We start from the raw sequence: 17,705 nt of genomic DNA, 5'->3' as shown, positions 1-17,705 counted from the left end.
AGCAGAGGAGCTCTGGCAGCCTCATGTGGCAGTCAAGGTAACTAACCAACCTAGATGCCCCGACTGCCTGGAGAGTTGGAGTCCAGGAGTGGGGAGGCCTGTTCATAGGGAGGAGCTGAGGGGAAGGGATAAAGGCAGAAGACAGAAAAATGTGGAATCAGGTGCCACAGGCAGAAGGAACTGGAGCATCTACAAGGTGAAAATGGGGAGCAGGTGGGTAATGTGCCCATGTTAAAAGACATGTGAAAGCAGAGAGAGTGAAGCTGAGAGTAACACAAGGAAAGAATCAGAGGCCCAGTGAAGCTCCTCTTTGAACAACAGCAGGGCCAAGTTGTTGGTGAAACCTAGAGTGGTGTAACTGAAAGACACACTGAAACTGTGCATAACCCAGAAATGCAACTTATATATCACCCTTCAGTGCCCGAAGAGCCATGCCGATGATGAGGGAAATTCATGGGTAATAACTGGAGGAGCAAACCAGCAGCTGCATCTGCATGCCTGGGGGCAATTTATTTTAAGTGGGTACCTTGATACCATGTGATGAGAGCCTATTCTATAATGGCATCTGGGCACCCAGATTCCATTACCGAATGCTAGTGTAACCCAGTATCAGCCTTGCATTTATGTGCCCGCTGTTAAACCTGGCCAGACTGTGATCGCATAAATGCGGCAAGGATGTATGTAACTGACAGTGATGCATATAAGTAGGAGGTATGCCTATGTTCTGCCCTTGCTCTGCCCCTGTATACATATTACACGCTATGCCACTTATGTGTGTAATTGTGGAATAGCGCTAGCTTTTGCCATTGACTTTTCTATCTGTTTGACCACCTTAAGATCATCACATATGATCACACCCAAGTCCCGCTCCTGCTTCGTGCACAAAAATTCTTCATCCCCTAGACTGTACCGTTCCCTCGGGTTTTTGCAGCCCAAATGCATGACCCTGCATTTTTTTAGCACTAAATCTAAACTGCCAAATTCCAGACCATTCCCTTCCTTGGGGTGTCTAGCCTGTTGAGATTTTGGTATCATTCGCAAAGAGACAAACCTTGCCAGACAGCCCTTCAGTAATATTGCTTACAAAAATGTTAAAAAGAACCGGCCCAAGAACTGAACCTTGTGGCACACCATTGATAACATCCTTTTCCTCAGAATGAGCTCCATTGACCATTACCCTCTGTCACCTTCTACTCAACCAGTTCCTAACCCAGTCAGTTACTTTAGGGACCATACCGAGGGTCATTCAGTTTATTTATTAATTGTCTATGTGGAACTGTGTCAAAGGCTTTGCTAAAATCTAAATACACCACATCTAGCATTCTCCTTCAATCCAACTCTCTGGTCATCCAGTCAAGGAAATTAATCAGATTTGTCTGACAAGACCTGCCTCTATTGGAACCATGTTGCCTCCAGTCCTGTAATACATTGGATTCCAAAAACTTTACTATTCCCTGTTTTAAAAGTATTAAAGTGTTCCATTAATTTACTTACCACAGAAGGCAGACTTACTGGCCTGTATTTCCCAGCCTTTTCCTTACTTTCACTTTTGTGAAGAGGGACCACATCTACTCTTCTCTAGTCCTCTGAGACCACTCACGACTCTAGAGAAGCATTGAAAAGGACAGCCAGTGGAGCCGCTAGAACTTCTCAGAGTTTCTTCAGTACCTTCAGATGTATGCCATCTGGCCCCATCGCTTTGTTCACCTTTAATTTAGCCAGAACACAGTCCTCTGAAAATTGTTCAGAGATTACCAACCCTCCATTCCTATTTGTATTTGTCTTCTGCAGTCCTGCTCCCAGCCCTTCAGCTGAGAACATAGAACAGAAATATTTGTTAAGCAATTCCGCCTTATCTTTATCAGCTTCTACATATTCCTCCCCTTCACCTTTGAGTTTTACAATACCACTTTTGCACTTCCTCCTATTACTAACATATCTAAAAAATGTCTTCTCCCCCCATTGTACCATATTGGCTATTTTTTCTTCCATTTGCATCTTTGCCTTCCTGACTACTCTACCAGCTTGTCTTAGCTGTTCCAGATATTGTTGCCTGTCTTTCTTTTTCTGCAATCTCTTGTAGTTCATAAAGGCTAACCTCTTTTTCCTTACCTTTTCAGGTACTACTCAGGGGCGTAGCCAGACAGCAGATTTTGGGTGGGCCTAGGCAAGAAGTGGGTGGGCACCAAGTGTTCTCCCCCCCCCCCCCCCAAAATAATATCTAAGCTGGTGGGAAAATGTTTCTCTCCACCTTGGCAGTCTGCAGCAGGCATGCGCTGAAAACTGAGCATTCACAGGTACCAGTAACGTGGAGCACACCATATTCATTACCATCAGGGGGAAGTCTTCAGCTGGTAGAGCTTGGAATCCCCATCAGCTACTGCTGAACATGTGCTACTTGTTGGGTGGGCCTGAGCCCTAAGTGGGTGGGCCCTGGCCCACCCAGGCCCACCTGTGGCTACGCCACTGGTACTACTTTTGAGAACCAAATCAACCTCCTTTTCCTCTTACTTTTATTTACTTTGGTTTGTTGCTCTTACAATAGGTCCTTTCAGTTTTGTCTACTGCTTTCCAACTTCTTCCAGATGTTAACATCCAGACAAAAATTCCTTGAGGAAATTCCCCATCTGAACAAAGTTAGTTTTTTTGAAGTCTAGAATCTTCAGTTTTGAATGAACCCTCTCCACATCTATCTTAATATTAATCCACACCATCTGGTGATCACTGGATGCCAGATGATCACCTACTATAACATCAGAAACACTGTTCCGCTCAGTAAGTACTAAGTCCAGTATGGCTCCATACCACGTGGATTCCATTACCAACTTCTGGAATAGTTCCCCTTGTAGAGAATCCAAAGGGCTTTAATATTATCTTTAACATATAATGCCACCCCCCTCCCTTTCTTCTTATCCTGTCTTTCCTGAACAGATTATAGCTTGATATAACTATATCCCAGTTAAGGTTCTCTGTGATCCATGTCTCTGTGATTGCCACTAAATCCAAATCAACCCATTCCATCACAGCCTCAAAATCAAAAAACCTTATTTCCCATACTTTGGGCATTAGTATATACTGCTTTTCAGATGTTGCCCCTTTTTTCCATTTGTGTAGAAATATTCAATGCATCACATACCTGAGGGCTTGTACTTAAATGGGAGTTTTGAATACCCTGCCCAATGCTTCTAGTTTAAAGCCCTCTTCAGTAGGTTTGCCAGTCTGCTGCTGAAGACACTTCTTTCCTTCTTTGATAGATGGACACCCTCTCTTCTCAACATCCCTTAGAAAAGCATCCCATGGTCCAGGAAACTAAAATGCTCTTGACAACACCATCTGCCAGCCACATATTCATCTCCAGGATGCGAGCTTCTCTGCTTTGGCCTTTGCCCTCAACAGGGAGGATTGATGAGAACGCCAGCTGTGCACCTGTCTGCTTCACCCTCTGTCCCAGAGCCATGAAGTCACTTTGGATACATTCAGAGGGATACCTAGCAGTATCATTTGTGCCAACATGGATGAGCAGCATTGGATAATAGTCATTAGGCTTGATGAGTCTCAGCAAGCTCTCTGTAACACACCTCCTGGGACATCATGTCTGGTCTGCAGATGGACACTTCTATACCCCTCAGAAGAGAATCGCCAACACACGTTACCTTTCGCCTCTTAGTGGTCACTGATCCAGCAACTTTGGGAATTTTGAGCTCTGATTTGTCATCTCTCTGAGATGCTCTCACCTCCTCTACTTCCAGGGCTGCAAATCAGTTCTTCAGTTCGAGGGTAGGTGAAATCATGATATTGTGTTCTGACTCCTGTTGTCCTCTTTCTACACAGCTTCTTTTTCCCCACTGCTGGAAATCTTTTCTGCTTCATGAAGCATTTCATCCATGTAGTTCTCATTTTCACGGATGCTTCTCAAATTTGCCACCTCTTCTCTTAGGTCTTTCACTGCTTTCATTAGGGATTCAAGCTGAAGACATCTTGCACATGGAAACAGCTCTTCTCTTTGGCTCATATTTTCTGTCTGCACAGATGCAGAAGCTGTAACTGGTGCAACAGCTTTGGTGACACGTTTCCCAGTCATACTGTAGTTGCAGACGTATTTACACCTTTAGAAAAAAAAGAGAAAACAGAAAAAGCCCTACCAAAGTCCCTAACTTTCCTCAGCTGTCCTGCATGCTAAAAGTAGCAGCTGTCTTCTTTTGTGAAAGGTGTTACCCTCAGACGTGCCAGGAGTTCAAAAGAGATTATTTAGTTAATCTCTCTTTTTGAAACGAAGGTAAAAAAAGAAATTCTGGAGCAAGAAAGCAAAGAAACTCCTTAAAGAGAAAATTAAACTAAGTCCTCTCTACTAAGATAATGATTACAAAAACAAAACAAAACAAAAAAAAACCCAACAATTTTACCAGCAATATAAAATTAGAATTTAAATAAACCATGTCATAAATTAAATAAATCAGGCACAGCACTTGTTGCAAAAAAAGTAAAAAAAAAAAAAAACTACTTCAATCTAAAATCTATATATGGAAATGTCTTTCTCGTTATCGATCCATAAGTTAAATTATCAGAAAAAGAAAACACTGCAAGCATCTCTGCTTAGTCAGAGATAGGATAGAGCGTGCAGGCTGCTTCTTCATTAATCCATTGACTAAATATCGTCCCCATCTTAGCAGCCTGTGTACACTGTAATGCTACACCTTTTCTGGTATTTACCGTACATATATTCTGAACTACAGATCCAAAAGGTGCACAACTGTGCAAGCTGAGCTCTTTTATACAATGGGCCCATGAGTTCTGAGCCCTCTGTTGCTGCTTTCTATATTCACCATCTTATACAGGCTAATATGCAACGCTTCTATAAATGCTATTCTAATAGCTGCATTGAAAAATACACTCTTGAATTCCACAGTATGATAACTATTGGACCATCCAATACTATTCTGACATTTACCACTTGTAGGGAAAAGGGAAGTCAACATTCCAGAAATGTATGGAATGAAAGCTAAATAAAAATATTGTAAAGATCACTCTGAGATGGTGATGAACACCTGGAACAGGCTTCTAGAGAAAGTAGTAGGAGCCCAGGTATTGCTTTGGATAGATACAGAGGGGCTTTAATGGCAAAGGAAGTGACCGGAGGGCAACTATGGAAACACCATGGGCAGATAAAAGGAGGCTGAGTGTTCCATGTGCTCCGTATCTGCTGCTTCTTTCTATGGACCTCCTACCCAGTTATTTCCTGCTGACTGGGCCATGCCCAGATAGTGCCACTGAATATCCAGGCAGGCTACGTTGGCACACTTCAGGCAGTATCAGAGCCAAGGAGGTTTTATGACAGCAATGGGGGGTTAAGTAACTTGCCCAGAGTCACAAGGACCTGCAGTGGGAATTAAACCCAGTTCACCAGGAGCAAAGCCCACTGCACTAACCACTAGGCTACTCCTCCACCAGATAAACATGGCTCCTGTTTTATACACGGATTTTCAGTGCCAGTATCTGCGGATGGCCTGGCACTGAATATCTGGGTATTAGAAGTCCACAGTGGCCAACGTTTAAAAAGAACACTGACTGCTGCAGGCTGAATATTGCACCATATGTTCTTATGCCTATCTTAGAACCACAATTACCTCTGCAATGCAGGTTTCTTCTTCAAGAGGCCATTTTTGTAGGCCTGTGTTTCTTAAACATGTGATTTTCATCACAGACAGGATATTTGAGGTGCTACGTGCATTTCTTTTTTTGTTTTCAGTCTGACTTTCAATCTGTTATCCTTATGTTAGGGGTCTCATCATCTATATCCACAGCAGTAGGAGTCTTAGGAACTACGACATTTGATAAACTACTACATAACTGTCTCTCATGGAGTAACAGACTGAAAAATATTTGACAAACTTCAAAGAAACCCCTGGAAAATACATCCTGTTGCTAGCACTTCCATGAAATCTTTTGCTACAGCACTAGGGTAGGGGTGTGTAGTTCAAAATTTTTCATTTTGTGTCATTTCTGGGAATGTTTATGTTGTTTGAGTTTTTTTCTTATGTTGTCACGTGAACAATGTTGCTCAGCGTGTACAGTATTTGCAGAAAGTGTTCTCTCTTTCAAGAGTACACACTCTTTCCTGATGGAGCATGCACTCACAAATCAAGAACGCTTGCACTATCAGGAAAAAGCGTGCACTCTTTGCAAATAGTTGCACATGAAAAAAACACAACATTTCATGTTTTTTCTGCTTGTTTTTGTTTGCCGATGACATGAAATGACATAGGAAATTTTGTTTCAAATGAATACACATATCCTGGGAAACAGGGTGACTGTATAGCTCCATGACAAGGGGGAAATTTTTAAGCCAGCCCTGGTTTTACCTTATTGCATGACTGGAGATGTAGTCCTGTTTTTCTTAGGGAATTCTGAATTACCTCATCAATATGCATGAGAGATATGTTTTTACAATAGAGGTAGTATGCATGCAAATATACTGCATACATATTCATTAGGGACATCCTGAAAACCTGATTGTCAAGAAGTGAATATCACTGCCTTAGGCATAGTGATCTATATCAGGGCTTCCTAGACCCAGCATCCAATCAAGTTTTCATGATATCCACAACGAATATACATGAGAAATTTGTATATACGGGGTTCCATTGTATATAAATGTATTCTACGCATGTTCATTGTGAACATCCTGAAAACCTAACTGGCTGTGGTGGTGTTCCAGGGCAGGTTTTCGAAGCCCTGCGCTACATACATCAGTACTTGAAGGATGCATGCTTTGCAGAACGCACACATCAATTTTTAAAGGTAAACCCGTGGCTAAACTCATTCAGGCCTTGGAATCTGCAGAGAGCTGAGGACTTACCAATTTCTTTTTGCACTATCTTCTGAATGTGATGTAGGCTGTTAGGAAAGAGATTATGGGATTCCCTGAACATGAGCTTTGTCATATTCTGTCCTAGAGCTGCCACGGCTGTTCTTTTCAAACCTGAAGAAACATTTACAAACCAGGCTGTAACGCTGGCATGCACTCATTTAGCTATCTGTTAAACACACTGCACCTCCACTGACAAAATTTTCAACAAATTCTTGAGCTGAAAATGAATGGTAAAAATGTTGGATCAAAATATTCTAGCTCTTCTGAGATACCATGAGACAGTGTAAAGGAGGCAAAAGGGAAACCCAACAATACTTAATCAAGGACTTCTCAAACCTGTCCTAGGTACCCTGCGGCCAAATGGGGTTTTAGGATATTCACAATGACAAGCTAAATTTGCAGGCATAGTGAAGGCAGTATCTGCAAATTTACATGATGCTAACCCAGCAGGCTGCAGGGTGCCCAGGACCGGTTTGGGAAGCTCTATTTCTGTTGATGGCTCTCTCATTCTCCCTGTCTCCTCAGCTCGAAACCTTGGGGTCATCTTTGACTCTTCTCTCTCCTTCTCTGCTCATATCCAGCAGACCGCCAAGACCTGTCGTTTCTTTCTTTACAACATCCGTAAAATCCGCCCCTTTCTTTCCGAGCACTCTACCAAAACCCTCATCCACACCCTTGTCACCTCTCGTTTAGACTACTGCAATCTGCTTCTTGCTGGCCTCCCACTTAGTCACCTCTCCCCTCTCCAGTCGGTTCAAAACTCTGCTGCCCGTCTCATCTTCCGCCAGGGTCGCTTTACTCATACTACCCCTCTCCTCAAGACCCTTCACTGGCTCCCTATCCGTTTTCGCATCCTGTTCAAACTTCTTCTACTAACCTATAAATGTATTCACTCTGCTGCTCCCCAGTATCTCTCCACACTCGTCCTTCCCTACACCCCTTCCCGTGCACTCCGCTCCATGGATAAATCCTTCTTATCTGTTCCCTTCTCCACTACTGCCAACTCCAGACTTCGCGCCTTCTGTCTCGCTGCACCCTACGCCTGGAATAAACTTCCTGAGCCCCTACGTCTTGCCCCATCCTTGGCCACCTTTAAATCTAGACTGAAAGCCCACCTCTTTAACATTGCTTTTGACTAGTAACCACTTGTAACCACTCGCCTCCACCTACCCTCCTCTCTTCCTTCCCGTTCACATTAATTGATTTGATTTGCTTACTTTATTTATTTTTTGTCTATTAGATTGTAAGCTCTTTGAGCAGGGACTGTCTTTCTTCTATGTTTGTGCAGTGCTGCGTATGCCTTGTAGCGCTATAGAAATGCTAAATAGTAGTAGTAGTAGTAGTAGTACTCTGACCAAAGCTCTAGCATCCTAACCATTTCAGTCCTCCAGACATTATGTAGCTTTATGTATCTCACAGATGATGGTGGTGGTGGTGGTGGTGGTGGTGGTGGGGGGGGGGGGGGGGGGGGGGGTTATCAATTATTCCTTTGTTTCTATTCTTTCAATGGCATTTTCTAAAACATGCTAAAATCTTTAGACACTCCATGTAAACAGTTTATATGGGCTTTTAAATCAAACACTGATCACAGCTTCCCAATATAGAAAACCAGGAGATTCAGCAATGAAAGATAGTAATGTTGGTAATATCTGATATTATTGAGTTGTCAGGGTCTTGTCTGTCTATGATTTATTTTTATAATTGATTTTTTTATGAATAGTTTATTATAAGTCACTTATCAAAATATTTTTATTTCTTTAGTATTTAGCTTGCGCCTTTCCAGTAGTTCAAGGCAAGCCACAGGTATTTCTGTGTTGGGTTCAAAATCTAAGGGCCCCTTTTATTAAGCTGAATAGGCACCTATGTGTGCCGAACATGCGCCAAATTGGAGTTACCGCCTGGTTACCGCGTGGCCCTTGTGGTGATTTCAACTTTGGCATTCATCCGATAAGCACATCTGAAAAATATTTTTTATTTTCTGGCGCACATAATGGACGCACACCAAGTGGCATTTGGCATACATAGGTCATTATCACCCAGATTCTTTACCGCTAGGTCTATGGCTGGCGGTAAGGTCTCAGACCCAAAATGGATGAGCGGCAATTTTGATTTTGCCCCACGTCCATTCTCGGCAAAAAAAAGAGAGGCCTTTTTTACAGGCACGCTAAAAAATGGATCGGCACACAACCCAAACCCACGCCTACACTACAGCAAGCCATTTTTTCAGCATGCCTTTGTACCTGAGGCAATGGAGGGTTAAATGACTTGCCCAAGGTTACAAGGAGTATTATGGAGGTTTGACCCTTGGTTTCTGGTTCACAGCTTGTATTTCTAACCATTAGTGGCAGTAAACCAGAAAGATCAGGATTCAAATCCCATTGGCACCTCTTGTAGCCTGAGCAATTCATTCACCCTTCCATTTTATTTTTATATACTAGTTGGTATATACATAAATTAAAATAAATAAAGATTCAGTGAGGAACAAAGCTTAAACTTCAAGGCTGGTGAGCACAATACAGTAATGATTATCATAACTTAAAGGAGGAGATGGATAAAGAAACCTCTACCACCCAAATTCCTTGCTTTTCCCTTACCAAGAAAAAGAAATTCTCCTCCTTTTTGAAGGAAAAAGGATATGCTCCTGGGAATGTGTGTGAACTCTATGCCTGCCTCAGTGAGACATACCATTTATGATTTGTTTTTCAGTTTATTTGAAATGTTGCCTATAAAAAGAGATTACCTTGAATAAGAAGTCCTTATGCACATTGTTGCATCACGAGTAGAGGATGACATAGGGACGGGGACCTGCAGTAACCACGGGGATGGGGACGGGGTGGGGACAGATCCCATGGGAATGGAGTGGGGATGGGGACAGATCCCATGGGGACGGAGTGGGGATGGGAACAGAGCCCGTGAGGATGGGGACAAACTTTGTCCCTATGTCACTTTCTACTTTTATTTATGCTTGAGCGATGCAGATGACGATATTTTGATTTTTTGGAAAAAAAGCAAACATGCTGACCACAACTAGCAAAATTTGCATGGGGATCCTGTACATTCCTGCTACCAGCACATCTCCTAAGAAGACATCTTCTATTGCAGGAAGGACTGTGGAAGACTGGAGAGCTAGACTGAATCCTGAGATTCTTGATGACTTATTCATCCACAGATTAAAACATCATAACAGTGCTTCATAGGGCATATTTCTCCCCTCCAAAGCATACAGAATGGGTTGTATTTTGCACCCCTGGACATTTTAACAGAGTGTATTAGAATTCCTTGGGGTAATAAAAGTCAGCTATTGTTGGAGTTGGAAGGGTAGAGGGTGGTGGTGGTAGGAGGGTTTATTATAGCTGCTCATTGTTATTATTGTTTTCTATTTGTAATTTATACACAACAGTTGCACAGCATATTGTTCCTTTTTATACTTTAATAAAAAGATTAAAATCATAAATGTTCGAGGCTTCTGCAGATGAGAACAGAGCCCACGGGGATGGGACGGGGTCAGAACCTGTGAGGACGGGGCTGGGATGGAGACTGGGCCTGTGGGGACGGGGTGGGGAGGGAAACTGGGCCTGTGGGGACGGGGTGGGGAGGGAAACAGGGCCTGTGGGGACAGGGTGGGGATGGAGACAGAACCCACGGGGACGGGGTGGGGATGAGGACAAATTTTGGCCCTGTGTCATTCTCTAATCACAAGTTCTGAACCTGCGCATGGCCTGCGTAGAGGGCTGCACACTTACAAACTGCAGGTACCTTCCCACCCCATGCCCCCAGCACAGATAAGGGGCAATTATGTCAATTGGTGCCAAGATGTAGATGCCACAGTGGGGCGGGCTGAGTGCCAATTCTGTAACAGCTGCTGTAATAGCCTCTGTTCCCCATAGGTTCCCTTTCATTGATCCTAATAAAAACCCCTCCAAATCCTTTTCTGTATTATTTTTGCTAGTACTTCAAAGTGCTAGTTTGTGATAAATGCTTTATAGTTTGAATAAGATAACTGCCTGCCACAAATTGTTCGGTTTTCATATAAAGATGGAGAATAAGGGGCCCTTTAACTAAGGTGCACCTAAAAGTGGCCTGCGCTGGTGTAGGCGTGTGTTTTGGACACTTGCTATTCTATTTCCTCAGCACGTCTGGAAAAAAGGTACTTTTATTGTGCCGTAAAATGGACGTGCGGCAAAATTAAAACCAACGCGCGTCCATTTTTGGCCTGAGACCTTACCATCCATTGCCTTAGCGGTAATGTCCCACGTGCTAACTGGGCGGTAAGCGTTCAATGTGCGTAAACTGCCAATTACCACTGGATAAGCACCACGCAGTAGAAAATAGAAAATATTTTCTACGGCATGTTTTGGGTGCGTGCCAAAATTGGAATTACCGCCAGGGGATCGTGGTAGCCAGATGGTAGTGCCAATGTGATGCACGTTGGACACGTGTAGGCACCTACGCACCTTAGTAAAAAGGGCCGCTAAGTGCCAGCCTGTGTTCTTCAAGTTTTAAATTTGAATTTTGATGGTTTTAAACTATATAGCATTTATCACATTCTAGGACTTTGAAGCACTAGCAAAAAATAATAAAGAAAAGGATTTGGAGTGGGGTTTTTAAGGACCAATGAAAGAGAAGTGGAACCTATGGGAAACAGAGGCTATTACAGTCTGACCTAAGGGTTTATGAGGTCTTTTTCCTCCAGTTTTATTAAAGTGTTTTGTAAAGTTTTGTATAAAGGATATTATTTAATGCAAGATCAGATCACAGGGATTGTGAAGTAATTTGGTGCACCTATGTATTCCATTCAACCAATAGTATTCTATAAGTTGCACACGCCACTTGGTACCATGCTCATGCTCTACTCCAGCGTACACCCCTCCCCCCTTTGCATTTGTGCAGTAAGAGGACAAATTCAATAAATGGTGCTCAAAATTCAGCACTGCAAAAGACGGCACTGAACAGTATTCTATAACTGGTGTTCCAGGATCAGTGTCCTAGAGATTGACAGGGGGATGGGGACCCATAGTAACCGCAGGGACAGGGTGGGGACAAACGTTCCCCCCTGTTTACTAAGCCACTCTAGCAGCTGGCGGTGCGGTAATGCTGTGTCAGCATTGCCATGCGGCTTAATAAACAGGGGGGGTTGTCCCTTTGCCATTCTCTACTTTGAAAGCTATTAATGAATTGGACAGTTATTTATGTTCGAGTGATGCAGGCGACGATGTTTTCTCTTTTTGGAAAAACAAGCAAAAGTGCTGGCCACAACTGACAAAATTTGCACGGGAGATCCTGTGCATTCCTGCTACCAGCATATCTTCTGAGAAGATATTTTGTATTGCAGGAAGGACTGTGGAGTCGGGAGAGCTAGACTAAATGCTGAGATTGTTGATGACTTATTATTCATCCATAGATTAAATAATTATAACAGTGCTTCGTAGAGCACATTTCTCCCTCACTAGGGCATACAGAGTGGGCTGTATTTTGTACCCTTGGACATTTTAACAGGGTGGATTAGGGTTCCTTGAAGTAGTAGGGGTTGGAAGGGTAGAGGGTGGTGGTGGGGAGGTTATTATAGTTGCACACTGTTATTATTGTTTTCTATTTGTGATTTATAAATAACAGTTGGACAGATTATTGATCCATTTTATACTTAAATAAAAAGATTTAAATATAAAATCATATGTGTTCGAGGGTTCTGCAGATGAGGACACACCTCGCAGGGACAGGGCGGGGATGGGGACGGAGCCTGCAGGGATGGAGCAGGGACAGAGACAGAGCCCGTGGGGATGGGGCAAGGATGGGGACAGAGCCAGCAAGAATGAGGTGGGGGATGGAGACAGAGCCTGCAGGAATGGGAACAGAGCTTGTGGGGATGGGGCCGGGACAGAGATAGTGCCAGCAGGAATTGACCAGAGACAGAGTCTGCGGGAATGAGGTAGGGACGGGGACAGCACCAGCAGGAATGGGGTAGGGATGGAGACAAAGCCCATGGGGATGGGGACAAACTTTGTCCCTGTGTCATTCTCTACAGTGCTCTTTATAAAATAGCACATAGCACTTGGATTCATGCTCAAATTTGGGCAAGAGGAGTTACAGCAACCGAAACCAGGTTTAAATCCCAGTGCACATGTAGGGTGCGTATTGCTCATATTCTATAATACTGCACACATTTTAAGGGAAGCCCCTTTTGCAGATCTAGGCAGAAACCATGCTCTGCTATAAACGGGCATGTGTGTTTTCATGCAGATCTTCCATTTTTACCTCATTTTACTACTACTACTTATCATTTTTATAGTGCTACCAGACATACGCAGTGCTGTACACTTGAACATGAAGAGACAGTCCCTGCTCGACAGGGCTTACAATCCATTTTGACACCTTGCGTCTGCTAAAATGCTTTTCGTGCCTAACGTTTGGCGCCATATCTAGATTTTCTCTTAAGTGACTTAAGTGCACCAGTTACAGAATAGCACCTAGCATGGCCATTTGTAACTTTTAATTGTTAGTACCAATCACCTGTGTAAGTGCTGGAATTCTGTGAAAAGCAGAAAACAATAGGGACAGACAACGTTCTTCCACAAGTCAGTGAAAAGTTATTGGAAAGGCACCACCAATGTTGAGATCCGACACAGGACCGAGTGTCGGCAGTCAAAAGCCGCCTGCCTCAGGGGTCTCACAATCTGTTAGGTGCAGTGCGTTTTTTCTAGTGAAAAATGTGCCAGTACTCAAATGCCTGGCCATACTTCAGGGGTGGGGTGAGCACCGAGGGACCCACCCCACAATAGCCAGACCCCCTGCAACCAATCACAGAATCTATGATAAGGCACAATTGGTGTGTAGAGTCTGAGCTCTTTCATTAAAACTTGGGGACCATGGGTCAATTTTAGCAGACAATAGAAAAGGTGCCGGTATCAGTACCCCCAAGTATCCCCTCAAAAAAAGCCCTGGTTAGGTGTAATGAGAAAATCCCATTGGAGCGATGGTGCATGAAAAACAAGAGAGACGGGTCTTGGTTCACACTTATTCGCATAAGTGAAGTTCCCGCGCTTGAAATTTTCTCATTACACCTGACAGATTGTGAGACCCCTGAGACAGATGGCTGTTGACCGCCGAGACATGGTCCCCTGTCGGGTTTCAGTATATGTGGTGCCTTTCCAATAAATTTTCATTCAGGTGTGGAAGAACATAGTCCATCCCTATTTTTTTCTAATTGTGGTTTTTTGCATAGGGATATCCTCTGTCTCTCTGCTTCCTTTTCTGTGCCCTTGAATTCTGTAACATACACACACTAGTATAAAAATGCTGTCCAAAATAACAGGCCAAAAATTGTTCTTATTAAATTTAGAAGACCTCAGCCAATTGGGGATGCAGGGCATTCTGTGGTTCAAGCTACCGCTCTCCTATTCATCACCGGTCTCCCCAAAAAAGTTTTACTTTTATTTTAGCTTTCTCCTTGTGTTTTATGTGAAAATTTCATGTACAAAAAACCATGTAAATGCTGTATATTCAAATTCATATATAATTATCAACAAAGTCAAATCACACTTAGCTTAAATGAGATCAGTCCAAGGGGAATATATAATCACATAAAACACAAGGAGAAAAGCTAAAACAAAAGTAAAACTTTTGGGGGGAGACCGGTGACGAATAGGAGAGGCTTGAACCACAGAATGCCCCGCGTCCCCGATTGGCTGAGGTCTTCTAAATTTAATAAGAACAATTTTTGGCATTAGTGTTATTTTGGACAGCATTTTTGTAATATTTTGACTTATGCATGATATTTGAGCTGAGAGACTGTTATGGTACACACACTATTGGCATCTAAATTTAGGCATGAACTTACAAAATTGCCTTTATAACCTCTTGCAGCCCGTACCCCGCTCTTGCCTATAACCAGAAGAACTTATCAATCATAAATGTATGAAAGTGTGTTACTATTTCTACAATTCTAGGTACAGCAGCCAGTATTACCTATTCAGTTACCACAGATAACATTCTACCTGTGGGCAAGTCACAGCTTACCCTGAAATAAGGAATCAAAGCAGAGGATCAAAATATGACCTGAAATAACAGAATGGCCTGGGAATGCAAACCTAATAATGAGTAGAGATTAATCTTGAGATGTAGCTGTACATGGAAAGGAAATCCATTCTGCTTTTACCTGTCATCTGTCGGAGGTGTTCATGAGAGATCCCACAGCACAGTTTGAAGGTCGCGGGCAGCATGGTGGGGCAGCAGCCTCCTAAGCTCGGTGCCAGAGCCGTCCTCGCTGAAATTGTCTGTCTTTATAGGGCTGCTGAAGGCCAGCACCTGATGATAGGCAGTGTAACGCTAGATAGGAGTTGGGAATGGAAAGGATCCAAGGACAGAGAAAGCAGTGTGGGGAGGGGTAGAGGAAGGGAGTACGTGCAGAGATATACACACATAAGAAACATACCATCACATAGCTCCAAAACTGATTCACCACAGATAACCTCACACACATGCATCCAAAATCAAACAGGGCACTTTTCAATTTCATCCACACTCCAACACATAACTTTTTTGCACAGTAACATAATAAATGATGGCACATAAAGATTTGAATGGTCCATTCAGTCTGCCCAGAAAGGCGGCCAGAGTTGTACGTGCTGCTTCGTGCAGGTTACACTTCTCTATGTCCTGTTTAAAGGTCATTTAAATTTTGATTTGATTTATTCGTCTTTGTATGTAGCAGTTCTCAAACCAGGCCTCAAGACACACCGAGCTAGTCAGGTTTTCAGGATACCCACAATGATGATGCATGAAATAGATTTGCATGCACTACCCTCATTTGTGTGCAAATTTACCTCATGCATATTTCTTGGGGGTATCCTGAAAACCTGACTGGCTCGGTGTGTCTTCAGGCCTGGTTTGAGAACTCCTGCTATATACGAAAACGATTAAATCAAACCTCTTAGGATTTTTCAAACCTGCTCTATACACTTCTCATGAGGAATTAGGCTGCACCAACTACTGCATTCTACTCGTTTTACCTGATCCCCAGCTGCTTCTGCTGCCACTCTCCACAACATCTGTCTTCTTTAGCCCCTTTGTGGAGATGGAAAGAAACAAATACTGTATCAGCTTTTCACTTGAACCTGCATTTCCAGCCAGCGATCTCTAAAAAAAATCTCTTTATTTTGGCTAATGGTTTACATGAGTTCTGAGATCCAAGATTAGAGCTTTCCGAGGGACCAAGTACCTTTCCTCCTCTGTTTCTTCCATTCCCACGCTTAAATCTTGCAACATCGGTGCCAGGCAAATTATTATAGACTATTATAAAGAATACAATTATTGAGCATATAGGTAGGCATGGATTAATGGGACAAAGCCAACATGGATTTAGCCAAGATAAATCTTGCCTCAGAAATCTGCTACATTACTTTGAAGCGGTGAATAAAGGTGAGCCAGTCGATATTCTGTCTGGATTTTCAAAAGGCGTTTGACAAAGTACCTCATGAAAGACGCCAGAGGAAATTGGAGAGTCATGGGATAGGAGGTAGTGTCCTATTGTGGGTTAAAAACTGGTTAAAAGATAGAAAACAGAGAGTAGGGTTAAATGGTCAGCATTCTCAATGGAGAAGGATAGTGGGGTTCCATAGGGGTCTGTGCTGGGATCGCTGCTTTTTAACAAATTTATAAATGATCTAGAGATGGGAGTAACTAGTGAGATAATTAAATTTGTTGACCACACAAAGTTATTCAAAGTTGTTAAATCGCAAGAGGATTTTGAAAAATTACAAGAGAACCTTACGAGACTGGGAGAATGGGCATCAAAATGGCAGATGATGTTTAATGTGAGGCAGTGCAAAGTGATGCATGTGGGAAAGAGGAATCTGAATTATAGTTATGTAATGCAAGGTTCCACATTAGGAGTCACCATCCAGGAAAGGGATCTAGGCGTCATCGTTGATGATACGTTGAAATCCTATGCTCGGTGTGCGGTGGTGGCTAAGAAAGCAAATAGAATGTTAGGTATTATTAGGAAAGGAAAGGAAAACAAAAATGAGGATGTTTTAATGCCTTTGTATCGTTTCATGGTGCCACCACACCTCGAATATTGTGTTCAGTTCTGGTCACTGCATCTCAAAAAAGATGTGATGGAATTAGAAAAGGTACAGAGAAAGGCGACGATAATGATAAAGGGGATGGGATGACTTCCCTATGAAGAAAGGCTAAAGTGGCTAGGGCTCTTCAGCTTGGAGAAATGACAGCTGAGTGGAGTGGAATGGGTAGACATAAATCACTTGTTTATTCTTTCCAAAAATACTAGGACTAGGGGCACACAATGAAGCTACAAAGTAGTAAATTTAAAATGAATTGGAGACAATATTTCTTCACTCAATATGTAATTAAGCTATGCAATTTGTTGCCAGAGAATGTAGAAAAAGCAATTAGTTTAGCGGGTTTTAAAAAAGGTTTAGATGACTTCCTAAAGGAAAAGTTCATAGACCAGTGATGGGCAACCTTTTGAGCTTGGTGTGTCAAAATTCGCCAAAAAACCGAGCATAACTCGGGTGGTGTGTCACTTCAAGAAAAAAAACCATAATTTCGCGATATTTATAGTTTAAATAACAAAAATGTATAATTGTAATATATAACTGTATTTAATAAACCAAAAACTAATTATTTAACTTACCTGCCGCTATTTCTAATGGCGGGAAACGGCACCCATGATTTATTCTCCCTTTTTGTTTTCCCTATCTCATAACGAACTGCTACAAACAAGTAGTGAAAGGAGCATTATAAAAGCAATGAAAAGTGATTTCTTAGCTGGACCGGTATTTTTAGGAACTTCCCAAACAAGTGTGGAGCAGGAGCAGCA

General features: G+C 42.6%; 1 protein-coding gene across 3 annotated transcripts in view; it reads right to left on the bottom strand.

The window, feature by feature from the left end:
* The window catches only part of LOC115471195 (steroidogenic acute regulatory protein-like), a 37,397-nt gene extending 22,292 nt beyond the window's left edge, over positions 1-15,105 (bottom strand). For 2 of the 3 annotated variants that reach the window (XM_030204894.1, XM_030204892.1), the window contains exons 1-2: positions 15,021-15,105; positions 6,857-6,979 (exon numbers count right to left, since the gene is read on the bottom strand). In XM_030204894.1, the coding sequence (XP_030060754.1) occupies positions 6,857-6,979; positions 15,021-15,084 (187 nt within the window). In that variant the 5' untranslated portion in view covers positions 15,085-15,105. The remainder of the gene's footprint in view (positions 1-6,856; positions 6,980-15,020) is intronic. The other variant, XM_030204893.1, reaches the window with a different exon arrangement.
* Between the last annotated feature and the right edge of the window lie 2,600 nt (positions 15,106-17,705).

The sequence above is a fragment of the Microcaecilia unicolor genome, chromosome 5, assembly GCF_901765095.1.
Source record: "Microcaecilia unicolor chromosome 5, aMicUni1.1, whole genome shotgun sequence".
In the NCBI taxonomy this organism is placed as follows: Eukaryota; Metazoa; Chordata; class Amphibia; order Gymnophiona; family Siphonopidae; genus Microcaecilia; species Microcaecilia unicolor.
This window is presented reverse-complemented; position numbering and strand designations above follow the sequence as displayed.